Source organism: Protobothrops mucrosquamatus, unplaced genomic scaffold (genome assembly GCF_001527695.2).
Source record: "Protobothrops mucrosquamatus isolate PMUCROS unplaced genomic scaffold, P.Mucros_1.0 scaffold142, whole genome shotgun sequence".
Taxonomy (NCBI): Eukaryota; Metazoa; Chordata; class Lepidosauria; order Squamata; family Viperidae; genus Protobothrops; species Protobothrops mucrosquamatus.
The window spans coordinates 444799-472589 of record NW_015386508.1 but is presented as its reverse complement, the minus strand read 5'-3'; the positions used below and the strand labels follow the sequence as shown (position 1 = coordinate 472589).

The window sequence follows — 27791 nt, the reverse complement described above, 5'->3', positions numbered from 1 at the left end:
AAGCAACAGGAGAAATGGAACAACTAAACATTAAGACAAAGGACCCAACTGACCAACAGATCCAGCCAATGGTGAAATTAGAAAAGAGAGTGTCAACATTGAAATGGGAAAAGATTTTTTTCATAAATCAGAAGAAACTTGAGAAAAGGGAAGAAGAACAGACTGAATGGAAGATAAACCTATGGGAACTGGAAGATAAACTGTGGGAAACTGGAATAATGGGGAAGTGATCAAAGAAATATAATGGGGCTAGTTCTTCAAAAAAATTGTAATTAAATGGTTTTTCTTAACTCAAATAATACACACAATAATAGAGGGAGAACTATTTGATGAATTAAAAATACTGACATGGATGGTTAGTTGGCAAAGGAAAAAAGCCAGAGTAAGGCTGAAAGAAACTAGGGTTTTGATTTATTAGGGGGGATTTTATACTATTGATTAGAAGGTTGAAGATGGTCGAATATAGATATTTTTTTTATAAATTAAAATAATATTACAACTGAATAGGTAAGATGTCTAATAAGATTAATAGATTTTTGGTTTAATATGTGTAAAAAATAGAATTTTTAAAATAGAATAAGATTATATGCAAATAGATAAGATGTATATTTAGAATATTAGATTTTGTTATAAAAAGGGGGAAATGTAGAAGTTGAGATAAAGAAAACTCTAGTTACCTCAAGCTTAGAAACTATAACATACCAAATGTTAAGTTGAATATTGAGGGGAAATTAAAGCCTGGGGGAAAAGCTACAACAGGACAGTGATGTATATAAGATTGAATGTAAACACAATTAAGATATGTATAAGTTCAAAATTACTGATAAATGTAACAAAAATGGTTTTACTTAGTTGATAATAATAAGAATTATATTAATTCAATATGAGATAGTAGATATTAAGGGATAAAGAGAGGAAATATCTGATGTTGTAATTTGAGATTTTTGCTAAAGATTTATGTATGTTATGGAATCATTGATTACCCAGCCACCACATTGCTTTTTAAATGTTTAATTGTAAAATTAGAAAATCAATAAAATATTTTTTTAAAAAGAAAACTACAACATTACATTACTTTTTGACATAATCGCCATTCAAATTGAGGCACTTGTCATAATGTCTTACAAGGTTTGAAATTCCTTAGTAGTAGACACTTGGCGCCAAATCTGGGCTATAGGTGGGGTGATCAAAAACATCCCGACGGAACTGCTTCAAAAGTTCTTGAGTGCATCTAGTGGTGTGTGCGGGCGAGCATAATCGTGAACCAACACCACACCGGAAGTGGTGCCATAGAAAATTCCGCCAAATGTGAAGATGCCAAAGGAGTACTGCTATTGAAGTTCATGGAGCGTGGTTCGACCCTCAGTTCAGAAGTCTACTGTGAAACATTACAAAAACTCAGATGAACCATCCATAACAAGTGTCGGAGCATGCTGACTTCCAGTGTGGTGTTGGTTCATGATAATGCTTGCCCACACACCACTAGACACACTCAAGAACTTTTGAAGCAGTTCCGTTGGAATGTTTTTGATCACCCCACCTATAGCCCAGATTTGGCGCCAAGCAACTACTACTCCATAGCTGAGATTTGACGCCGAGTGATTACTACTAAAGAATTTCAAACCTTGTAAGACGTTATGACAAGTGCCTCAATTTGAATGGCGATTATGTCGAAAAGTAATGTAGTTTTCTAATGTGTATAATAAAAGTTCTGTATCTGCGAGTGTCTGTTATTGATAACCAAACGGAGGTTTATTTCCGAATTGCCCTCGTATGCAAGAGATCACTAATTAATTTTTTTCTTGCCTCCATTGAGTCATGTTGTCCATACAATCACTTGGTTCATATCCTAGAGAAGAGAGTGTCTTCTAGCTATACCAAAACAATGTCAAGTAGCTAAGGTGAGTTTATATTTTTAGAATAAATATTTCTTTTGTTAGCTGCCCCAAAGTAAAAAGCCACATTTTCTCTTTGTTCGTAATACACGTACCTGAATCATCTAACCAAGCTGAATGGTAGAATGCTCAGAGCTGGAAAATGGCAGGATTTCTTCCCATAGAGCATAGATAAACCCTGGAATTCACTTCCACATGATGTGGTGATGGGCATCGCCATCTTTAATCGGACAGCTTTAATTGTGTAGACATTGATTGAAGAATAAAGGTAATGATGCAATCCTAATGATGTTATACTGCCTTAAGAATCAAACAGCATGGCCTTGAACCTTAATGATTAAGAACACCATTGGGAGAGAGCTATTTCCCATATGATGTCTTTGGTAGGCAGATTGAATTGAAATGGGCTTTTGATCTTGACTAGCATGTTCCTTCTTACTGAATATCTTCATGTTTTCCCTCACCTCATCTAAAGATGTTTTTATTGACTTTTATCCTCAGGTATGATCAATAAGGTTGTGGTAAACAAGTAGTGTTCCATTAATGGTCAGGAACAGGTAACTAGGAAGAGGGTTGTTCCCTTCTGTTCATTCCAGCAATATAAACATTATACCTGTACAATAGTTTGCTATTAGCACTTGTAAAAGAAAGCCTAGCCTAGGTTTTCAGTAATTTGTGCATGTTTGAGTGAATGGTACACAATTCATTATGTTAGTGGAAACTATATCTAGACAGGCAGCAAATGATGTCATATTATCTGCCATTGTATTGGAGTTTCTAAGCGGCAGAAAAGCTAATTTGGTTTGAAGCGTTAAGCTCTCCTATGAACTGTGCTCCCTTACTACTTCATTTTTCAAATAAAGGGGCTGAATGCCAGGTCTGATTAGAAGTTATCCACCAAAGCTAGAAGTCTTGTGTTGTAGATGAGTTACGTCTGTAGACCTTTGTACATGTCCAGTTTTTCTCTTGGATTTTATTGACATTTTGTTATTCTCGAAAAGACAGCCAAGGACCTTCCAGGTGACTTCAAAGAACCAGAACCAAACTGTCAGTGCCCCCTTTCCCATGATTACCGTAAATTAAAAATGAAATGCTTCTGTGGAGAGGTGAAGACGTGACAATAAGTGGACCAGCTGGCTGACAGGAGTAATGTAAATGGCTAGTTTGTTTTTCATAATCCTGAAGAATCTGCAGCCTCAGATTAGCTGGGTATCATCTTCACAATCTTTCCCCCCCCCCATATGTCCATTCAGTTTGTACTTGTGGTATATCAACAGCCAGGATTATTTTCGTTTTCTTTCATGCTCAAAGATAACTTATGGTCTTACCCCAACCATAAGGCCACTGACTCCCATGCCTTCATTTTTCTGAAGTGCATTATTACTTTCCAATATAAATACCCAGTGCCTGACCTTGCTTCTTTCCAAGAATCAAATATGAACAAGGTTGTGGTTAGACAGCAACCAGATCAGCCTTTCACTTAGTTTCCAAGACTATTCCTCATTATGCTTTCAGAACAGTATTTCTGTTCTGCTGTAGTGCCTAGTTTAAACTCCCAGAATTCCCAAGTTTAGTTTGGCAAAGCAGCCTTTATCAAAATCTGTTTCCATAAATTCATAATGCATCTGTTGGTTCTCTGATTCTCCTACTTTTAACTCCATACAGGTTGTCACCCTCCATGTGAATTGCTGACTTTGAGTTCAATGGCAACAGTCAAACAAGAAATTGAGGGGATTATAAGAACCATTTTCACAGTGCCTAAACTGATACGTATCTTCTTAAAAAAAAAAAAGCTTTCTATTTCAGCAACACTTCCTTCCTGTCTTTCTTTGACAAACACTAATGTCTCCATTTTCTTCTTTCTCTAACTCTGAATTAGGACGATTAAGACTACAGGCATTAATACACTGAAGAGGCAATTTTTGTCTTTTGTAATGAGCCTTTTCAATATAAAGACCGAAACCTGACTTGAATGCTTGTTTGACTTATTCTTTCCTGATTTAGAGTAGCTAATGTTGAATCACAGTGGATAAATCTCCTGCATTTTAGCTTGTGAGGTAGGCCATGAAATACTGAGAAGGAAGTAAGTAAAAGGATATTGGGTAAAGCAACCCCTCCCACATCCAATTCATGCAGAACACCAGAGCCAGCAAAGAACACTAAATCAATATTTGGTATAATTACTGTAATCTGGCAGTTTCAGATGCAAATGCAAACAACAGGATAAAGAAAGTAACATAAAACAGTTGCTATAGCACCCGTGTTTAATCACCAGGCATAACACAGCAAACTAAATTATGTGTTTAAAGTTTAATTTATCTCGTGTAGGCTACCTGTGGGATTATTGTGAAACCAAAAATAAACTTCCTGTAATTCTTTTGCCTTTGTCAATGATTTTATAAAGGGAATAGTTTAGTCTTTTTTTTTCTTTTGCCTTTCACCATCAGAGTGATTTTGTTTATTAAAGCTAAATATCCTGATAGGATGTAATCTGGTTTCAAAGGCATAGGATTAATGCAGAATAAAAAAGCAGAAAAAAAATGATGACTCAGCCCATAGAGATGCTTATCATATTATTATGATGTGCTGGTATCTCCTTGGTTGGCTTGATATTTAACAGAGGTACTGCTTTAATCTGTGTGTGTGTGTGTGTGTGTGTGTGTGTGTGTCTTGTCTTTGTGGAGCATAGAAAATAGCAACATAGATACATGGTTTTAAATGCCATATATATATAGAGAGACATCAGAAAGCTTACGCCCAGTCATTTTAGTGGTTTTAAAGGTTAGCAATGAATTATTGCTACTATTGTTAGTAATTTTTTTGCAATTTACAGCTAACAAGCTAAACTGGGAATAGCTAATAGCCAATGGAGGAGTATTTATATTAAACACAATAGCCTCATCAAATTATAGAGGACCTTTACTAGCCTGACCCCTATTAGACAGAAGAGATTTGGACTCTCATATTTTCTATCCAGCACATCAATAAGTTGCAGATGACTGAAAGTATACTTCAGTTTAGCAGGATTCTAGGCTTGGGCAGAGCCACTCAGAATTCTGAGGAAAAAAAATCTTGACATCTATGCTATTGTGGATCCCTTTAATTTTCTATTTTTTAAAAAAAAAACTATTTTCTCATACTCTGCTGATATGTTCATTCCAGATACCTTGCAAATTACAACAGCTTAACAGACAAGCATCTTACAGGGTATTTCAGCAACACCAGGATAAGACGTCATCTGCGGAGGTCAGGACTGGTAGGTGTGCAAATATTTCTTAGTTTCTCTAGATTTATCTCGCCAGCTTTCTCTTAAGGAGTTTAAGAAGACAGATATGATTTCCTCCACTCTTACACCTTGTGAAGTTGGTTAGACTAAGAGAAAGTGACTGGGTCTGCATTATCCAAAGGGTTAGCTGTATAATAATTTAAACTAAAGTCCTTTGTCCAAAACTATAATCAGGCAATGATTGAATATTTTTTCTGTTTCCTTGTTTCATGCCTCTTCTCTTAAACTTATTAAAATAGACTTGTTATTTTAATCAAATCTAGCCAAAACCTCAGGCCTTACCTGTATTGAAAATGCATGCCAATGCACTTTTATTACAGTTATCATAAATCATTGTGACAGCACCCAAAGTTACCAATTAAGGTGACAGCATAATATAGCAACCAATATACATTAAGGCTGTAGCCCTAAGTTCATTTTCTAAGGAGTGTCCAACTAAATTTTGTGGGACTTACTTCTGAGTAAGCCTCCATAAGATCGTGCTGTATGGAAATTCTCACATATTTTCACAAAGGTAAGAGTATATACCTTTGCATATATGTATGTATACTATATATGTGATCTATAAGGTGAGTCATCACATAGTGTTATCTGAGATAGTGGGAACCTGAAAAAGCCTAAGGAAGAAATGGGTTTTAACTGGTTATTTGCAAGGTTATTTTAATAGGAATTAAATTATGAGTAACTTTGGAAGCAGAGTAGAAACCTAGAGATTCTATCACTGGTCTTGCTATTACCTGTTATTTCTATTGGAATAATACAACTATATTGATTTTAGTGTTCCTAAGAACAGTCCCCACCTCTGAGAAAACAGTCTGATGTCATATTGGGCTCTGATGTCACATTTCATTTTGGGATACAGTCTATTTCTCACACAATAGCTTGTATCCGTAGATGTTATAAGCCACAGTGGCATCAAATGACAATGTGTACATCATGTCATTGTACCATTGATGACACTTTCACAATTTCACCTAGAAATCTCATTTGACCAAAACCAGTTATCTAACCAGCCTCTGCCCATCTTCCAAACCCACATATTGTCATTGGCAGGTGCTGTCTTTTGTGCCAAAATGGAGGATAAGTGGGACATCTACCATTAAAAAGCAGAGATGTCAGATTCAAGTATTTCAACTATTGTGGTAGCCATGTACCATGGAACAGGAACAATGAATAGAAATAACGACTACTCCAATATTATATATACTGCTCACAAAAATAAAGGGAACATTTTAACATGGAACTGAAGGAGTTTGCATTCCCTTTATTTTTGTGAGCAGTATATTTTCTTTTGCTTAATTTATTTAATAAAACACAGAAAACACCGAGAAAAAATTCAATAAAACAAAAGCAAAAACAATGCAAGATAAATTGTATATATATATAAGCGTTTCTCATGCATACATATGAAATTGTTTATGTAACCATTTCACTAGAATCGTTTTACAATTCATTGTAATCGTTCACGCATAATCTATGATCATTAGGCAATTCATTCATAGGGTGAATGTAATATCAGGTTCAATTCATTGAATAATTGGGGCTATAAATTTATTTTTCTAATGTTGAAGAACTAATCTCTTGGCGTTAATGAGGGCATGGAGAATCCATTTTTGTTGTCCAGCTGTCAATTCCCATGTTGCAAATATGTAGTTCAAAAGAACATGTACATACAAAAATAGTAAACTGTATTTCAAAAACAAACTAATGCTTGTAAATTACTTCTTCCCAAAACAGAGTAACATTAGGACACTGCAAAATATGTCCTTTAATGAAGTACTCCAGTTGCCTTAACAACATGATAATTTACTCACACTCCAATATTAGACCTGTTGAACTTAATGAGTAGGATTAGTGAACTAAGGTCTGTGCATTTAATATTGAATAAAGATGAATTAGAGATGAATTACCGATTAATTATTACAGATTGTTTCAGATTTATTACAGAATTACAGATGAATTAGAGAATATCTCAGAAAAGTAGAATCTCCTGCAATCTCTTATAGAATGTTCCTTGACATGCAGACATAAAAGCCAAATAGCTTGACTATTTTCCTTTTTTTCTCCGACCAATTGGGCTATTTTACAAATGTCTTTCTCCTTCAAATCTGTGGGAGGAAAAATATCTAAAGCAGCCTGAGAAGAATAGAGAAATGACTTATGCTTTCAATTCAGCAGATCCAAAATCTAATCACCTAAACTTTCAATAGTGTAAGTCTGACTTTCCAGGATGATGAAATAGTAGCCACAAACTTGGGTGGCTTTATTGATTTATTTCATTTATATCCTGCCTTTTCTTTAAGAAACTCACCCTCATTTTTATCCTCCAAACAGCTACGCTGGGAGGTAGATTGGACAGAGAGTGTGTTAAGGTCAGTGTCATCCAGTGAGCTTCAGGATTGAGTGGAGACTTGAACCTACATATTTGAGTCCCCGTTCAACTGTTGTAGCCATTACTACCACATTGGTAAATTGGACAAATACATGGGAGCTAATCCAATCACGATGCTGTTTATATTCCTTTCAATACCAGTGACAAAATGCCTGTCAACACTGGATGTTGGGGAACATAAATGAGAAGATGCTATTTGCACTCCTGTCCCCGAACACCGACCTAATCAATTTATTTTAAGTCACAAAGAGTTGGAACTGTTAAAATTCCGTACACCTGAAGTTGAGGGTCTTAAGGTGTCGGTCGTTACGACCGACACCTTAAGACCCTCAACTTCAGGTGTACGGAATTTTAACAGTTCCAACTCTTTGTGACTCAATCTAGAAACAAACCAAACTAGACAAAAATAGATATTCCTCCCCCACCAGCCAAATGTACTTCTTACCAGTAGAGGGCACTTTCACACCATCTTAATCCACTCTGTTGCTTGTGTGAAAGGGCTAGAATTGCTTCTTTGTACACCTTTAGATCTTTAGACCATGATTCTCAGTGGACCTTAAATGGTTAACAAATGTGTTACTGCACATCCTTGAAAGCCCGTGTTTCATTACATGCCTAATAGTGCAGGAAGAAGTACAAAAATAGATCCATCTGGAATATCCATTCTTTTGTACTGTCTTGCCCTTATATTATAATCCTCTACTTAGTGGAAGGATTTGGGTTTTTTGTTTTTTTTTGCTTTATATTGCCATTTCTGCTTGTTCATAAAGTTAAGTGATCTTAACCTTCTCTGAGAAAAACAGCCTTAAGCCAAAATCACAATCAAGTTAGAATTTTAGTTGAAGGATTGTGCTATGCTCATCTGTGTCAGTAACGCAACATTCAGTAAAGAATGTGCATGTCTGTAGATAGGGAACTAAATTTCTTAGTTTCTTGAAATAATGTATTTCTCCTCCATTCCCTTAATCATCTGTTGTGTTTACTGTGAGCAGATCATACTTTCCGATATCAGAAAAGAAGGCCCATTGTTTTACTCTTTGCCTGCCATTTTATTCGGGAAAGTCTATAAAGTGGGAGCAGGAAGCATTTAACAGTAGATTTTTTTACATGTTTATGCACATACATTGATACATAGCCGCCATGCAACAATATTTAGTTTGGGGGTAAACAGCAATAGGCAAAGAACAAAAAGAAGTATAAAAAAGAAATCCAAGGAAACAAAAGATATGAAATAAGAAAAGGAATAAACCTAGTTTAGGCCAACCTATCTGACTATGCTTTCCGTATCTTTCTGAATCTACAAAATGTCTTGCTTCCAGCACATGTGCTCTGCTTCACATCTTGCCTTTTGTTATTTAAACGCCTCATTGTCTCTTTTTGAGGATCTCACCCATGGGATCCAATCATGGCTTTTTTAGTCTTCTTTTTGACCCATTCTTTCTTAATAGATTTATTTGCAATTTGATGCTCATTCAGTCTCTGTCTATAATTAAGCTACCTAAATTGTTTCGTAGTGGTCACTCACTTGTATACTTGATCCACATTTGCCCAGTGCTCATTTTTTCTTGATGTTCTTTTTAGTTTACCAATAGAAGAGAATATTTGTAGCTCAGGGTTGAACTCGGGGTCCTTGTTGCTCTCTGAGCTTGTGGTTGTTTTCTTGCAGACGTTTCATTACCATACTAGGTAAAATCATCAGGGCTAGAAGAGAATTTGTTCTTCTCTTTGTATACAGGTGGTTTGCCCTGTCAGTGCTGGTGGCCTTTTTGTTTTATTACTCACCACTCATGTTCCTACTATATTCAACTTATATTCAATATGCTTTTTTCTGATCATCCAACTCCCAGCTACCATATAACAAAGCAGGCACAAGCACATTCTTTTGCACATCTATTTTTACTTCCTTTAAACATTCTTTCCTCACTGCCCACTGCCTTTCTAGAATATTAAACATCTTCAGATTTTCTGTCCATCTTCTCAGGTTAAAATAGATATGCTGTTATCTTTGACAATCCTTAATGAGTTTCTGCTGACCAGGACTGAACAACAGGGATTTAAGGATTCATTTATAGATAAGAGATGAGATATGGGAATAAGAGATCATTGGTTGTATTTTTAGAGGAGGGGATAAGTTACTTAAATGGATTATACTTGTTGTGATGAAAGGGGAAGTCATTTCTTTATATATTTCTTAGCTTTTTATTTACTGTATTATTATTTTTTCCTGTTCTTCTTTTCTGCATGTTTCTTCTTTCTTTTATGTTTTACTTTGTATTAGCTTTTTTTAAAAAAATTGTAATGTTTAATAAAATTACTATTAAAAAAGAAAAGTATATACACATGTATTTCCCTGATCAATATCCCTGTATCATCGCTACTAGTATTCCTTTTAATTTATTGATTAGTACATTAAAAAAATCAAATGGACTTGTCTCACTCTCTTTCAGTGTTGAAGTACTTGCAAGCATTTAACTTATCTTCAAGTTTTCTCTACTTACATTGTATCTGCTTTTTATCAAATTCAACGTCTAATTTTATTTGCAAAGCATTTCATTTCACTAAAGCTTATTCATTTTATCACATTTGTTCATCCATTTCTTCACATAGAGACCCGTTCAAATTTGTCCATGCATTTTCCTATCATTAGTTCGACTATGCTACACTTTTTTGTTTTTATTTAACTAAAAGTTGCAATCATTTCCTTCATGTACTGTCTGAATTACAAATATAGGTAGTCCTCAACTTATGACCATAATGGAGTCTGCCCATTATGGCTATAAGTCATGACAGCCATGAAGCGAGTAATGTTTGCTTTGTGATGGGGTTGCCAAAACATGAAGATTTTTTTTAGCAAACTCATTGTAAATTGTGATCATGTGACTGTGGGACACTTCAAATGGCTGTAGGGGAGGCCCAGCTGTCAGAACTTTGGAACCAGGTCATAAGCATCTTTTTGTGTTTGTGTGTGGAGTCTATCATAACTTTGAATGGTGACTTAGTGACTGAGCATAAGTTGAAGACTATTTGTACTCTGGTCTTCCATGTACATTCATGTCCGCAAGCAATAGCAATAGGGCTTAGACTTATATACCGCTTCACAGTGCTTCCCAGCCCTCTCTAGACGGTTTACAGAGTCAGCATATTGGCCCCAGCAATCTGGGTCCTCACTTTACCGACCTCAGAGGATAGAAGGCTGAGTCAACCTTGAGCCGGTCAGGATCGAACTCCTTGAGTGAGCAGTGAGTTAGCCTGCAGCACTGCATTCCAACCACTGCGTCACCAAGTCTCATCATTCTAACATAATCAAAACTATTCTACATACAGTATATTTAACACACTAGTACTATTTCTTTTATGGCCATTTTCAATTTCAATTCAATTTAATTTAATTGATTTAATTGATAATCTATCTTATAAATAGATTATCTTTCTGCAGTCAGTTTACTTTTACTTTTAAAACTAGCAAACAGTGCTTGTCCCACATTTAGAACATTCTAGCACCTTCTAGTCTTCAATAATTCTCTCAGGCTTTCATTATAAATAGGGAAATCAGTCATGTTTTAGATATATTAATTCTTTTGCCATGTATATACACGAACAGAGTCTGCTAACAGCTGTTTGAAAGAAATGTATCATTTCCAATGCAGATGCTCACCAAACAGTCTTCGTTCATTCATTCTTGGTCACTGAATCACTTCTGTAATCTCTTATCCAGTTGCCATCATCCATTCACTTCACTTAGCAGAATATTTTTTTTTCCTTCTGGATTGCGTTCATTCAAAAGGTTGCATAGTGTTCTCCCAAAAGCTCATATTTGGCTCTTCTATTAAATCCATTTATTGGAGTAGGTGAAATCTGTATAATTTAGTTTAGCTTGTACTGTAAACTCTGCCCCTTTGGGCATCAAATATTTTGATGAATATAGAAAAGGACTAGGTCATGCACTATAAGTGCCACAATGCTTCTTTCCTTAGTCTGACCCTCCTTGTTTTTCCTGAAGATGCCACTGTCTGGAATGTAGTATGCAACTGCCATCAATATAGGAATTCTGATTGTTCTCTAATTGTATTCATTCATTCATGCTCATTAACATTTACTCTCTTAAATTCTAACTTTCAGCCTTCATTATGGAATGATTGTCACCAAGTAGGCTCATAATTATTGACTTCCACTGCATATCATAGTTTTGGTCAATTTAAAATATCACATAATGCTTTTAGTAATTTTCTTTATAAGTTACCAGTTTTAGTTGGTCTTGTGCCTTCTACAACATTGGTTAATATAAAGTGTAACCAAAGCCTAGGTTTACTCCATGTATGCTCACTCTGTTTTGTACAAGCTAGGATCTAAAATCTAGAGGTACTCTGCAAGCCAAGATACTGCTGCTTGTATCCTACCAACTCAGGCATCGTGTGGTGTATTGACAGACATCCAAGATGGATATTTACTTAGAAGTATATCCTGCAGAGTTGAATGATATTTGCTATTTAGTATATGTGCCTGGGGTTGTAATTTAATCTAGTGGGATCTCCATGCACATACTCAAGATTATATGTTTCATACTGAAGTGCTTTAGATAAGAGATGAGGGCATCTTAAGTTTCAAAGGAAGGGGGCAGTTTTCTAGTGTATTAAAACAACAATGGAATTTTATGTGTATATTGGTTGTATAGGAAGCAGGAAAAAGGATAACATGAGAATCCAATAGATAATCTCAGTAATATAGAACAGTAGACTGCTTGGTCAAAAAGCATTCAAATAGAAGCCATTTAGAGGAGAATCATGCCACCAAATGAGCCACTTAGCATTTTCAAGTGACATTTGAAGCTAAATAAGCCTGTTCTATGCTCAAGATGTCTAACACACTGAAAATGACTGATGAAGAAGTATTAATGGAATTTGAAGCTTTGTTCCATCTTAATAAACCTGGCTCACTATCAATAATACAGCAGCAACCTACTTTAATGCTATGGGAGACCTTTTGGTGACATGGATGGATTAGGTTCTATGTAGACTTGCTATCTTGGCACAAAGCTTGGGCTTTTAGCATAGTTATATTAAATCATTTCTACCCATGAATGGCACCAACTAGAAAGCTTAATATTAAGCTATTTCTTACCAGGCTGCTGTTCCATACTTTTTTCAGGCATGATTTGTTCTTGAGTGGCTTCATAAATCTGCTATGTCAGGGCATGTTTCCAGTTGATAATTGGAAGGCTACTCTTCAATGCTTGAAAGGATGTGTATTTTAAAAAGGATACCAAAATTAAACTCCAGCAATTCAGCATTTGGATTTCAAAATCATCCTTCTACTTATAATATAACATAGTTATAAGAAGTGTGTGGTTCACAAAGGCTTCATGGGCTCATGTTAACCACTGAATCATGATGGCACAGTGGTTAGAATGCAGTATTGCAGACTAATTCTGCTGATTGCCAGTAGTTCGATCCTGACCGGCTCAAGGTTGACTCACCCTTCCATCCTTCCAAGGTCAGTAAAATGAGGATCCAGATCGTTGAGGGCAATATGCTGACTCTATAAAATGCTTAGAGAAGGCTGTAAAGCATTGTGAACCGGTATATAAGCCTAAGTGTTATTGCTATTAAATCCAGAAAGCCAGTTCAACTCCCTATACCGTGGACCTGGGAAAGAAAAAGGAGGGTATTGGAAAGAGGAAGGGTATTCATAGCCACTAGATGCATCAGCATTGCCGTTAAACAACCTATTAGTTCATCCTTGTGGGTATATATGTGGCCTGTGATGGGAAAAAAAATGTCCATCCTTGCTGTAATGCAGGGCTCTCCAAACTTGGCAACTTTAAGACTTGTGGATTTCAACTCCCAGAATTCCCAACCAGCATAACTAACTGAGGAATTCTGGGAGTTGAAGTCCACAAGTCTTAAAGTTGCTAACTTTGGAAACTCTTGTGTAATGGATAGAAAATAGAATTACAGAAAAAAGGTGGATTTCTACCTGAGTTCTGTACCCCTTCATTAGCTTTGCTAGTTGCAAGCCTATACGTCAGTGATGGCAAACCTTTTAGAGACTGAGTGCCCAAAAACTTCCCCACCCCCGCAGCGCCCCACCCCTGCCCCACCTCCACCCATCCGCAGGGTCACGCACCATCTCCACAGCCCGCCGCAGATCGCCCAGGTGGCCCAGCAGCATCATGGTGGCCATGCCCTCCACCTGTGCCCCGCAGCATCAACTTTTTGCGATGGGGCGCAAGGGCACAGTCTTGTCCCTGCTGCCTGGCTGCCATGTCCTTGGTTGTGCTGCTCCAGGCGGGCCATGCCTGGGGGTGACTCTCCTCCGGGTGGGGCTGCTGGTGGGGAGGGGGCCGCGGTGGGAGGCGGGGCTGGGGCAATGGCACATGTGCCCACAGAGAGGGCTCCAAGTGCCGCCTCTGGCATGCATGCCATAGGTTCGCCACCACTGCTATACAGTATGTATTCACTGAAGGTAAGCCCCAGTGATCACAATGGGATTTGTTTTTTTAGTTAATATGCAAAGGATTTCCTCATTGATGACTTTTTTTTCCTAGAAGAGAAGAAAAATCCTATTGTCTTTTTTTCCCTTTTGAATTCTAGTTTGATTAAAATACAAGCTTTATGGCAGAAGAACCTAGCCTGTCTCTCTGGTACATATATAACAAGATCTTGATTATGTAGATCATCACATTTTTGCTGGAGACAATAGAGCAATCTGTGCTTATCTTAATCTCCATGTCCTCAGAGAAGATTAAGATTATGATGAAAATATTTTAGTTTATGGTGAGAAGCTGTATAAGTCTCATATCCTCTTTCCCTAACACACACTGCCTGCATATTTTGTTTTCTTCATGGCAGATCTCAAGAAGTGGAAGAATAATATCAGACAAGGAATACCGGTTAAATGCCATGAAGAAGGATCATCAGAAGTATATACGGGAATGCTTGGCTCAGGCTATTTTCCACAAAGCTCTTGATATGGAAGTATGGTTATATTATGGCTACTCTTCATAAAAGCCATAGTCATATTCAGGATTTCTGACAATATCTATAGGTGGAAATGTCATTAAATATGCTTCGACTGGTGGAAGATCTATACCACTGATTAGTAACCATCAGTGTATTATAATTACCCATTTTCACATGTTTGACAGTTATTGTGGGTTAGTAATGATGCTGAATTGCAAGAAAACTCTAACATACATTAGAACAGAAGAATTGTCCTATTTGTAAGTGGTGAAACTGGCAAGGCAGAAACCATCAATTCCTAAGCTAGAGAGAACCATTATGAAAATATATCCCAGGGGCCAAGCTATCAACAGACTAGCCTAGTTTAGAAAGATGGTGGTGGTGATGAAGTTGGGCTTTTAAACATTGGGTCATAGATATTTCAAGCTTTGAATCCCTTGTTCTGCTCTGGGCAATCAGTTGTTTGGGTAGAGGCTTCATTCTTATCTGCAATCAAGTTTCTAATCGAGTAAGACTTCTGCAAGATAAATCAACTCCTCAGTAAAGGATTGAGCATCTGGAAAATTATGATCAATTGGTGCAAATTCTGACGTTAACTCCCAGAACATTTATAAGGCTTAATTTTTGTTTCAAAAGAAATCTGTATTGATTTGCTAACCTAAGGAACATCTGTAGTTCTAACATGTGTTAGTAACTATGATTATGGAAAATTAGTAATTTCATTTATTCTAGATTTATTAATGTATCAATTCTAAGAGAATGCCTTAGATGAGAGATAAATTAGTTGTCAAAAGAAGCAAAGAGACTTGTAATTGGCCAGATTACTGGCCAGACCTCAGAATGTAAGTAGCCCTTGGTCACTAGATTCCACACAGTCATCTCCTGTGGGAAAGACAGCAGGAGGTCATGTCCCATCTGTGTACTCAAGAACTGGTCACAGTCCATCAGAAAAATGCTTACTTCTACCCATGTGAACACCAAAGGTCATGGGAAATTGGCAAGAACAAACAAAAGCATAGATATAAAGAGTGAGGAAGGACAGCAAGGAGCAGACGCTATTTCATTCACACAAAAAGTGGAAACGTGGCTGGAGGTAGGCCTCATCCTAGCTTGGTTCCAGCTATCAGTTGTTTCTACCTTCTGACTTCCTTTGTGATGTTACTGTTTCCCATGGTTTCACCTATAACTCAGATATACGGTCCAGGGGTAGCCCCCTAAAGAACTTTAGGACTCTGAGCCTTGCTAAGAAGTCAGCATTCATTTTATACAGGTTCTTGGCAAAGTTGAGAATCCTATGTGCTACTTGCCTGACAAACAGAAAACAGCAGTTGAGACCAACTGTCTTAGAATCTTAGAATTCTAAGGAGGTACCACCTAAGTCTGATGTGCATATACATACATACTTGCACAAACATGGAGATTATTAAGTAGTGACTATCACTTCCCCCCCCTCCCGGCTGATCAAACATCTGGTAACATCAGAAACACCCTGCACAGCCAAAATCTTTGAAGAAAACTTATGGATCATCTAAGCCAGTAGCTCTCAACAGTTTGCCAATGGAATTCCCAAAGAGAGTTTTGTTGTGGACTTCCATTACCCTTCCTCCTATACATAAACACACCGAAATCTGCATTGGAAGACAAAAGATGGCAGCGGAAACCTATGACTTGGTTTGGAGTATAATAGAAATTTTATATTCCCTTCTCCCCATTTCCTTTCCTGTGATAACAAGAAAATTGAATAGATAAGGATAGTGAGGAAAGATTTGGGGGTAAAAAGAAAAATCTAAACAGGGCCTGTGAAAAGGAAATGAAGGGGCAATGGCCCTTTGGGAAGGAGATAAGAGATCTCATGTGGCTTTTAATGAGGATTTTTCTTTCTGAATTTTCTGCTGGAATGAAAAATAGTGGCTCATCTTAGTCTGGGTCCTTCAGATATAATAGATTACATCTCCATTACAGCCCAGCCAGTATAGAAGTTTAATCCATAACATCTGGAGGGCACCAAGTTGGGGATATTTGTTAAATAAACACTAGTATATATGTTGAATGTAAATTAAGCTTGTTCCAACATGAGAAGTGGTAGCGGAAATGTATGGCTACCACATAAAGATTTTGATAATCTCATATATCAGAGAATTTTACTTTATGAACTACGTTGGGCATACACAGTACCTTTTTGTTGTTTTTCCATGACAGTCATTTATTTATTTTAAAAATCCTTAACAAATGTCCCGCTGATGAATTTTCTTTTCTGTGGTTGAAAAAAACTGATGTTACTAGGCTGCATCAGGGCCACCAGCTCGCGTTCTCTTCATCCTTTGTTCAAAAATACACACCTATATTTGGGCCCATCCATACACCATACACAATATATGGCAACCCTTGCCTATTCCTTCTTACAGACAGATCTTTCTTCTTTCATGAGGCAGACACTTCTATGGGATTTTCTTGTTGTGCCTGGGGCATTTCATGTGATTACAGTACATAAGCTAAAAATAATTCATAAAGGGAAGACCTTTTCAAACCTAATTACTTTGTAGGTATAAAGCAAAGAGGAAAGATTCCATGTTTAGGAAAGTCCATGTGCCAATATATCCATATTGCCAGCTTGTGATTTCACATTCAAGATTTAGATTTGATGGACGTGGCTTCACAACACAATAAGCTTACAAATATAGTTGAACAGGTCTACTTAAGATTATTGCATTTTTCTCCTGAACAGTACAGCTTGTTTGGGTCTTATTGTATATTCTGTAAGTGTTCATGGGAGCATGTAAAAGGAGAGAAGCCATGTTTTATTTTCAGTTTGTTATTCTTCAAAGTACCATGCAGGGAACAAAGCAAACCCTAAATTAGCTAGAAATGAGAGAAGGAGCCAGCAGTGACAAGTGTCCTATCCTAGGTAGCAAAGAGTCCTGGAACAAAATCTAGCTCTAATACTTAGATCCCTTGATAGACAAGAGACTAAGCAAAGTCTTATTCAGTATTAAGGTAAAATATTTCAGAAATATAGTAAAGTTAAGACATTTCAAAAGCACTGTGTCAGAATTCTGACAATTGCAAAAATCTGAGATAACTCCCTAGATGGCATCAAAATGTTATGAGGATCTGTGCCTTTGCTGCCATCTAGTGGTTGTATGGATTTTTGCAATCTAGAATGGTAGACAGTAATTCTTTCAGGACATCAGAGCTAGAAATTGAATCTTCAAGACTGATCTCCCTGAATTTTTATCCTTGCCTTGCCTCTGCTTCTCTTTGAAGACACTATTCTGTGAGGCCACAATAGGGCAAAAGTGCATATTACAATAACCCACCCTTAGCAGTTCATTTGAATGCAGCTAGGTTTTTAATACTCCTATTATGAATGCTCCAACACTGGAAGTTTTTAAGAAGAGACTGGACAGCCATTTGTTTGAAATGGTATAGGGTTTCCTGCCTGAGCAGGGGGTTGGAATAGATGGCCTCCAAGGTCCCTTCCAGCTATTATTATTATTATTATTATTATTATTATTATTATTATTATTATTATTATTATTATTATTATTATTATTATTATTATTATTATTATTATTATTTTAGGAGATACCAACATGTTTGTTAAAGGATTCAGTCCTAGGAGCAGTTGGCCATATATTAAAATAATGATTTTCAAATTGCTGGGTACTTTTTTCCCAAAGATTTTTGAGGATCTCAGTCTTCAGTTATAACATTCACAGAAGTGTTACTAGATCCAAATCTCCAAGGGATTTACACATGCGAGCTTATTGCCTATTACCTAAAAAAACTGCGAAAATGGTTGTCTCTCAGGATTAAGTTAGACATGGCACTCCATACCCAACACCTGCTGTCTACATTTAAAAGACATTTTCACAAGAGCTCATTAGGTATAGAGTGTCTTGTTATTCTTCCTTACAAAGGAAACCAGGCATGCTCCATTTTTAACAGCAGCTTTAAGAAACATCGGGAAAATGCTTTTACCTGTCCAGATAAATTTTCAATACTTAAACAGCCCTCTCCACTTACTGCGGTATGGGTGATAGCTTTGTTCACCATATTCATCATAGAAAACTACTTCATTATTGAGTGGTAAAACTGCAGTGCTTAATTACGTGACGTGACCACTATGCATTGCGGCGGTGAAATGTTTGGTCTGCTTGGGAATTGCCGCTTCTTTTCCCTTCCCTTCCATCCCTAATTATTGTGATGCATTGCAGAAAATGGGACAAAATGTTATCAAAATAGGCACCCTATTTTGCCTCTGCATGCGCGCTGAGAATTATAATATTCCATAGATAGCTAAAGCATTATATAATTTTCCCATCCCATCTCTTCTGTTGTGTTCTCAAGTACTACTTGTGTTCTTAAAAGGGATATAAATCATCATTATCAACTAGGCTGGGAGTGTTGCTTGCTGGGAGATGTGGTTTGAAAAGACAGAAGGAAGGAAAAGAAAGGGAACAGGTTGCTTGGATGTAGGAGGATTCGAAGCCTATGCAGCACTTATTGGGCATGTTTTACTAATAGCTATTTGAATAAAACTCATGTCTTTAATCACTTGACATTCACTCACTTGCTCTTTGATATGAGCCTTGCTTACACAATAAATTTGACCAACCATTTGGATGGGAGACTTTGTTTTCTATTTATATTTTAAGAAGTCATGCTCTTCACTCCCCCAAAAGGCCAGCAGAGCAATGTATAAAAACCAGAAAGAATCTCAATCCTACTATCCAAAAGAGATTATGAAGAGGAAAGAAAAAAAAAACATAACTTAAAGATTGGGAGGAAAGAGAAAAGGTGTAACAACCCAGAGTAGTGTTATGAGCTCTAGGAATGATGTAACCATATGGTAAATCTGAAATGTGATTTTGTCTTTACTTTTTATTTTTTTAAAATGGACCTATTAGCGACATCACCAGGGTGACATAAAAAGAAAACTTGAGAGTTCGGCAAGGCGGGAGCGGATCCAGCGAACCAAGGTAATGATTTCTCTCTTTTTGAAAAGAATCCCTGATTTCTTCCAGCACTAGAGTTGATTGCCATTGATAAGACTTAGAGATACATGTTTGTTTAAGGTGATCAGTTCTGGATTGCAAAAGTCTCAATAATTGCTAGACAAGACGGCATCAAAAGAGAGTTTACTGAATTCCCTGGCTGCCCTGGTTTTTTGCAGCATAAATCTAGTGGCCCTAGATTTTGTCTTGATTTTATGAGCTATTCCCTTTTCCTATGTCTAGCAATTAGAATGTTTTTTATTCTATTCATGATGGGTATTTGGTTACATTCTGCTACTGTTTCCTAATAATTTTCTCACAGGGAGGCATAATTACTTTTATATAAATAGAAAAGCCAATTTGAGAGCCTGTTTGATACAGTGGTTGAAGACCAGGCAAGGAAACAGGAGATAGTGAATTTTAGGCATCCCTCTGACATGAGGTCAGCTGGGTGACTTTGGGTTGGTCATACTTTCTTGGCCCTAGGAAGAGGGCAATGGCAGACCACAAATATATCCAAGGAAACTGCACAGACTGCAGTCCCCAGGTGTTATAACTGACTCAAAGGAAGCAAAAAACAAAACAAAAGCAAATTTACTAATATTTGAAGGTTCAGGTGTGAGCCTTGATTTTCTCCAGGGATTTGAAGATATTGGCTGAATTCCTGGGTAGAAGCCTTATTTACAAAGAGCTTTGCCAAAGAGCATTATTTTCTAACAATATTGTTTACTCAGGTATCTCAAGCTATGTTCAGGCATTACTGTTCATGTTCAAACTGATGCTGGATGAGGAGCAAGCAGGCCCTTCCCTTCCTTAGCCATATGCTTACAGTACAGCTCTCTGCAACAGCCACATTAACTTTACCGAGAATTGCCTTTACATGAGTCTACAGGAGTCTGACTGTCTCACATGGGATCGCTTATATATAGAATTAAGTCCTTGCTAGAAACCACAGGCTGTAAAAATGGAAACCATCTCTGCACATATGTCACCAGCATGACATTGTAATGGAATGTATGGATGACCTTGGGGAATGAGGGGAAGAGATGCTGCCTAGGAAACTATCCGATGGGAGGCAGGAGCCGTCAGTGGCTTAATGGTTGGAGAAAGAAAATTAGGGAGGACTCACCCTAATGGATCAAGTAGTTAAAAGTGGTGGTGGTAAATTTGTACTTTCAGACTTGCAAGATTCTTTTAAGATAGTGAACTAATTAAGCATAATTAGTTCACCTAGGCATATTTCTGGTTGGATTCACCTGGGATGCGACTTTCTGTACCTCTTCCTCCGACGGGTGGCAATGAGTATTCCATTGCATGAACATATACACTACAGTTCAGACAGTAAAGAGGAAGTAAATCCACCTGGCTTGCTCTTTCCGTCGTCTACCAAGGGTAGTAAACGAAAGGGGTGTAGGTGGGTGACATGGTTCTTTAGCGAAACCCGCCGCGTTTAACCCACTCTCAGGACCATCAAGTCACACGGTGAGTCTTTAGTGAGTCTCTGTAGGATAAACAATAGTCCTGTTTCAATTTTTTAATATAGTTTCCTGGAGCTGGAGCCCTGGTTTAATGGAATCAAAGTGACATCATGCAAATTTGCAGCACTGGGAACTATCTTAAAATGTTTATTCCCTTTTAATCCAAAGGATGTAAAGGTGCCATACATGGCTGTGGTTATAAATGACATTTGCAGATCTCCACCAAATTTATAGATGGAGAGATGGGATTTTAGTGAAGTATGGCCAGTCAGGAAGGCTGTGGTTCCTTTGAAAAAATATTTGAACAGTGGAGGTAAGATATTCACAAATAGTCCTTAACTAACTGGAAACTAAACAAGTCTGCCATCCATTTTATCCATGAGAATTTTTCTGAATCTCTCTTCCAGTTTGAAATGGTTTTGTAAAACAAATTGTCTTTCATTAGACTGAATTGGTAAAAAAAAAAGTGTGGAGATTTCGTGGCACCATTGGGCCATATATACTTATTTTATCCTTGTAAGAACTTAGCAAGCTATGGCTTGTTTAAAGACTGAAGTGTTTATAATCATTTTATGTGTTTCGATGCACGAATATGGAGATTTGGCTACTCAAAGTCAATGTTACAGGTTTTACTTCTTTATTTATGTAATTTGTTTAGGCTACCCAATTCTAGAATGGCATTGGTTGGCTTAAAATATGCATGAGGTATTCTTTTTTATATAAAAAAATCACATTTAAAACATGACCGCCTAGACCAAAAGAAGCAGTTCCAACATTTAGAAAAAAGTTTTTATATCATGCTAGTTCGCTTACAGTTCATGTAACTTTTTCATGTCTCCAAGTGTATATGCCCAATTGATCTTTTAGGGCAGGGGTCTTCAAACTTGACTCTTTTATGAATTGTGGACTTTAACTCCCAGAATTCCTCAGCCAGCATGCCTGGCTGAGGAATTCTGGGAGTTGAAGTCCACAAGTCATAAAAGGGCCAAGTTTGAAGACCCGTTTTAGGATATAAAGAAACTCTGTTGTGGAATGCCAATACACAAATCCCTGCTTAATTTCATGAGCACTCTCTTATGCTAATGTTATCTTCTACTTAATGTGACCATTTTAAATATATATCTGTTAGAATATAGCTATTTTTGAATACAGGTAGTCCTTGACTTACAACCATAATGGCCATTATGGTCACAAGTGGTGACAGTTGTTAAGTGAGATGGCCTCGCTTCGTGACCCCTACCCTCCATCCACAAACTCTACAAACAAATGGAGACTTCTTAAAAAAAACAAGAGTCCCCTACAGGCACATGAGAATAACATTTGCTTGTAGTATAGCATGAGGTTGCCACAAGGCAGGCAATCTCTATAGGAATGCTGAGTCTTGCATTGGCCGAGCAGGTTTCTGCAAGAGACAGAAAGGTAAACTGGGTGCTAATGGGTCCTGGAGCTGGCTGAGGAACAGGCCAAGTCCTGCAAGTGCTTGGGTGGCCAAATGGGAAGAAGGCCTCAGTCTACAAACTCTCATAACCCCACCTGCACTGGTAATGTCTGCCTCCTGGCTTTAGGCTCCCTTGGGTGGCTGATTACGAAGCAGGCCTTAGCTTATAAGTTCTCACAACATCACATGCACCAGTAGCATTCATTGCAAAGCTTTAGGCACCCTTGGGAGAGGCTGAATGGGAAGCAGGCCTTGGCCTACAAGCTCTCAGAGCCCCATGTGCACCAGCAGTGTTGGCTGCCTGGCTTTAGGCTCTCTTGGGTGTCTGAATGGCTGGGTGCAAAGCAGGCTGACGCCTGTGAGGACCCAGCAGGATGGGTGGGGGAGACAAATGGGTGGAGGGGAAACTGCAGCATCCCTGCAGTTTGTTGTAAGAGTGAACAACTGCAGAAACTCTGCAGTGGCCATAACTTTCAAACTAGGTCATAACTTTCAAACAGGGTCATACGTAGCTGTCGGGGATATCTGTCATAACTTTGAATAGTCATTAAGCCACTGATCATAAGGATTTACCTGTATCTATTTGAATGAAATATGTATTGGCTTATTTTACTTAATTCAGTTTTTGCACAATTTAGTTTAAGGGATATAAACTGATATAGTTGTAAAATCTTTATCTATCCATCTATCTATTTTGAAACAAAAAGTCCAAATGTAGACAGATTACAATTTTGTTTTCAGAAATGTGCATAAGCTACATGTTCTTAAGTTAGGGATGGGCAGTGTGGTGTCCTCTCAGTGTTTTTGATTACAAATCCAGTGGTGATATTTGGAGTTGTAACTAAAAACTTACAGAGCACCAGTTTACTCAACCTAACTTAAGTATTTACCTCTGTGTCTTTTAATGGTTCAGATTACTTATCCTCGACCAAGCACTGCTCCAGGAAACATACAACAGCCACTCCGGCTTCAGCCCCTCTACGGAAATGTTGTGACTGAAGGTTCATCAAAGACTGGTTTGAGCTCCAGACCAAAGTTTCTCACTGTTGACAAAGAATATCATTTTGCTAGCGAGGTTAGCGTTTACTTCTTTACACATGCACTACAATAGGAAGAATGAGGATATACCGTCATTTTGTTCAATTATACACAAGGAATCATCTAGTACATTTAAAAAAAAAATAGAATGTGAAGTAATGCAGAATGATGCAGAATGTTGATAACAATTTTCCCGTTAATAAAGAATGTTAACCAACGTTTACCCCCTACCCAGCAGAAGGACTATTCCTCTGGGTCACCCCGTTAAGGTGCGACCTCCATCGACGACCTAACTACCGTCCGAGGTGGAGGGGGGAACCAGAGACGAGAGGTGGATAGGTAGAAAACAATAGTATGACTACAAGAGCAAAAGTAAAAGTAACAAATGTTTGTTCTATTATTTTAGTTCCATTTTCTTTACACTTTTTTCATTTCTTCCTTTTTATTGCTGTAAGCAATGGTTAGAATGCAGTATTGCAGGCTACTTCTGCTGACTGCTGGCTGCCAGCAGTTCGGCAGTTGAAGTCTCACTGGCTCAAGGTTGACTTAGCCTTCCATCCTTCCGAGGTCAGTAAAATGAGGAACCAGATTGTTGGGGGCCATAGGCTGACTCTGTAAATCGCTCAGAGAGGACTGCAAAGCACTGGGGAGGGGGTATATAAGTCTAAATGCTATTGCTAGCTGCTAGTGCTATGGTGAGATAGCACTAGCTATCAGCAAATAAATTTAACAGAAAACAAACAAACAAATAAATAAATACATAAATGAAGCAGCTGCTGAAAATAGAGGAAGGGGGGGAAAGGTGCAAAGGATTTCACTGCTGAAGGGCATGGATGCCTCTGAAGATTAGATGTTGCTTGGAAACTGCCTGAATATTTACTGTTTCTGTAATGGAACTTGTTCCTCTTTCCTTTCTTTCACTATTTGTTTTTTTTTTAAAGATTTATTTATTTTGCCTTTATTATTTTTACAAATATTTCAAAGCAGTGAACATACAGTAACTAATACGCCTTCCTGCTCCTATTTTCCCCACAATAACAGTCCTGTAAGGTGGGTTGTGTTGAGAGAGAGGGATTCACCCAAGGTGACCCATAGAGCTTATGGCATGTATATAGAGACAAATATAATGGAGAAGGGGGGAAAGGGAAAAACACCTCTTTCAAAAAAGCACCTTTGAGGCACACATCTTTGAAACTTTACACAGGTTTAATTCCCAGTCCTACTGTTCTTCTGAATTAAGTTGGCGTCAGCTTGTAGCTTCTGAAAGCTTGTGAGATAAAAATACTTCCTAAAATATTGTTTTATGCAGCAGTGTTATGGTTATAGATAGATAACCTTTATTGTCAATTTTTACTGTGGGCACAATGGCACGCATTAAAAATGAAATTTCGTTGCTTGCTCTCAAAGTGTACACATACACAACACATACAGTATTTAAACATACTATATACAACATATGTATAGACCTACACCCTTACATATAAGTAACATAAATATTAATCGCTGTCCATCTTTAATACATAACGGAAGGAGGAAGCTTTAGAGTTCACAAGGTTAATACAGTATGGAACAAAACTGTGACTGAATCTGGATGTTCTGCTTCGAATACCACAGAGCCTCCTCCCACGAAGGAAACAAAGAAAACAGGTTGTGAAGAGGATGTGTAGTGTTCCAGACAATCTTGCGGCCCCTGTTCAAGCAACGCTTATATGCTATGTCCTGGATGGAAGGGAGGGAGCTGCCAATAATCTCAATGATACCTAATTTACTTCACACCATGTTAAGCTTAGGGCAAGGAAAACTGTTGAACTGTGAGCAAAGCAGAGTGATTGAAATCAAATGTATAGTTCTGTTGTCTTAATCATATTAACTGAACCTGGGAGACAGTCAAGAGGACATAGTGACAGGAGATAAAACAGCCACAAAATGGAGCAATCTAGGCCGTAGGAGCTCTGGTGGGACACTAGTGGTAAAAATGACATCTAAACAGCATGACTAGGCCCACCTGTACATATTGGCTCCAGCCTAGAGTTGATCTCTGCCTTTATTAATAACATGTAATAATGTTTTATTAATAATTAAGCTATTAAGACTATTAAATCATTCATACACATACACACTGCAAAGTGACAGGTGCTCAGCTAATGCAAAATGGGGTATTTGGTTAGAGAGAGGAGAACCCACTCTATAATAGCAATAACTTTATCCATACATTGTATTGGACTCAGCTTGTAAATACATGCTCAGTATGGGAAGATAGTCTTCAAATTCAGCTTAAACATACCTCATATCATTTCTGGCTTTAGAAATCATATATATAATATAATATAATATATCTCTACATGCAAGTAGTAATTCGGTTTAGATCCTCAACCAGCAATTTACGAGAAGTCAGAAAAAATGGTCTTTATAGTGGCTGTAAATCTCATCCACACTGCAGGAATGTAAAAGCTGAGGAAAAACAAACAATTTTATTTCAGAAGTGGAAATTCTGTGCCGATAAACCCAAGGTGCAGGAATAAGAGCTGAGTGGAGTCTTGTACTTTCAGAAGTCAGTCAGGGAATCAGAAGCAGCATACTTCCAGGAAGTCAAATCCAAAGTTAAAAAGTGGTTTGCCAGAAGAAATTTGACTCCCAAGCCTGTGTTGCTGTAGCCCCGATTCAAGCATGCTATTATACTTTTTGTAGAAGAAGAGTTATGGATCTTTTTCAGCTCAGGCTTTAGGTCAGGTGAGAGCTTACCTGACTGCTTCAAAACTGTAGGCTCTTCCTCCAACAGGTCCTGCTCTTTTTGAGCAGATACCTGAGATCCCTCTGACTCCTGAGTTGTAAGCTCAGAATGTGTCAAACCTACTCCTCTAGTTCAGAATCTGACTCATAGATTGGATCGTAACGATTGATCCTGTTGTACTTATGAGCTGCCTTTTTAACACTTGCCAAGAACCTTAATGGTTTATTACAAAATGTGGTCAAGCAATAGTCTATTTTATACATGGAGCCAGGAATGAGAAATCTCTTTCAGCTGAGAATCCCTGCTGAAACCAATGAATTTTAGATTATTTTTTTTAAAAAATGAAGAAATACTAAAGAATTACTAAATGGAAAATTCTAGCTAAGCACCTTTCAACTGCTCTGTGAGTCTAAGTGTTAATGAATATTAATATTGTTCAATTTTTTCAGGGGGACAAAGGGATATTAAGGCCTGTGCATTCAATGGATTATTCAGTTGAAGTATCCCCATACAGACTTCCCATTATTAACAATTATATGATACCTATTCCACAACCACCCAGAAGTGACAAAACTATAATCCCCATGAAACCTGGGGGAAGAGGTCGACGGTTTCGCCCTACAACTTCATCAAATGGCCTGGAGCAGTTGCTAATGAAGGTGATTCTTCTTCTTCTTCCCATTATTGCATTTTTTTTCTTGTATAAGTAATTTTGTAATGGCCTCTACTAAGCATATAAAGATGTGCTGAATTACTCCTTGATGGGCTTTTTTTTTTGCTAAAGAAATACCGCTCTCCATCTTTTTAAATGCACACAGGGATACATCTTTTAAAATAAAGAAAATTTGCATTTTCATTTCCTGTAAAAACTTGGTTTTGTTTCTAATATCAGTCTTTTGAATAGATAAATGTAATACTTTCAACCATTCTTTTGAATCTATTCTACTGCTTTTTCATCCAAGCTTTCCTTAAAGTATTTTTCAAAATATAAAGTACATTTTCCCAACCTACAGCAGTGCAAAAATGTTAGCTGTGAATTCTAGGAATAGCCATCAGAAAGCTTTTGCTGTATCTGGGGGAAGGCACCAGGATAAGAAAAGTGGATATAGAGTGATACTGTATAGCAAATAACTTGGAAAAGAAAGATAAGCCCTTTTGCAAAAGATTGACTATTCCTGGTAGCTAGAGAAGCTGCATTTAAATATACAAATAACACTTTTAGAAAAAATGTTATATGTGATGTCCATAATATTAAAGAACTCATATTTGCTCATTGGTCTCAATGAGCAAACATTATGTTATGTAAATCTGAAATTAAGGATGATGACTTTAAATAAAGTCATCATAAAATACAAATAACCAAGTAACTGAAATCCCATGAATTTCAGTTAAGCACTGTATTATGCCCTTTGGGCCTATAGACCTTACAGATTGCTGATCTGGACTCTGGAACTGGCCTAGATGTTCCTTTCCCCCTTTTTCATTTCTTTTAGACTTTTTCAGCAGGTTTTTAGATTTACCCGAGGCTCCAATGTGGGAGCTATCCACAGTGAGATTCTGAATTACTATATTAATTT

At 37.4% G+C, this 27791-nt stretch overlaps 1 protein-coding gene across 1 annotated transcript in view; it reads left to right on the top strand.

Annotated features, from left to right (window-relative positions):
- ERICH3 (glutamate rich 3) overlaps nt 1-27791 on the top strand; it is a 62375-nt gene that overhangs the window by 6140 nt on the left and 28444 nt on the right. The window contains exons 2-8 of the mRNA XM_029283591.1: nt 5058-5151; nt 14422-14547; nt 19443-19514; nt 20016-20145; nt 20995-21011; nt 23359-23520; nt 26664-26873. Of these exons, the coding sequence (XP_029139424.1) occupies nt 5058-5151; nt 14422-14547; nt 19443-19514; nt 20016-20145; nt 20995-21011; nt 23359-23520; nt 26664-26873 (811 nt within the window). The remainder of the gene's footprint in view (nt 1-5057; nt 5152-14421; nt 14548-19442; nt 19515-20015; nt 20146-20994; nt 21012-23358; nt 23521-26663; nt 26874-27791) is intronic.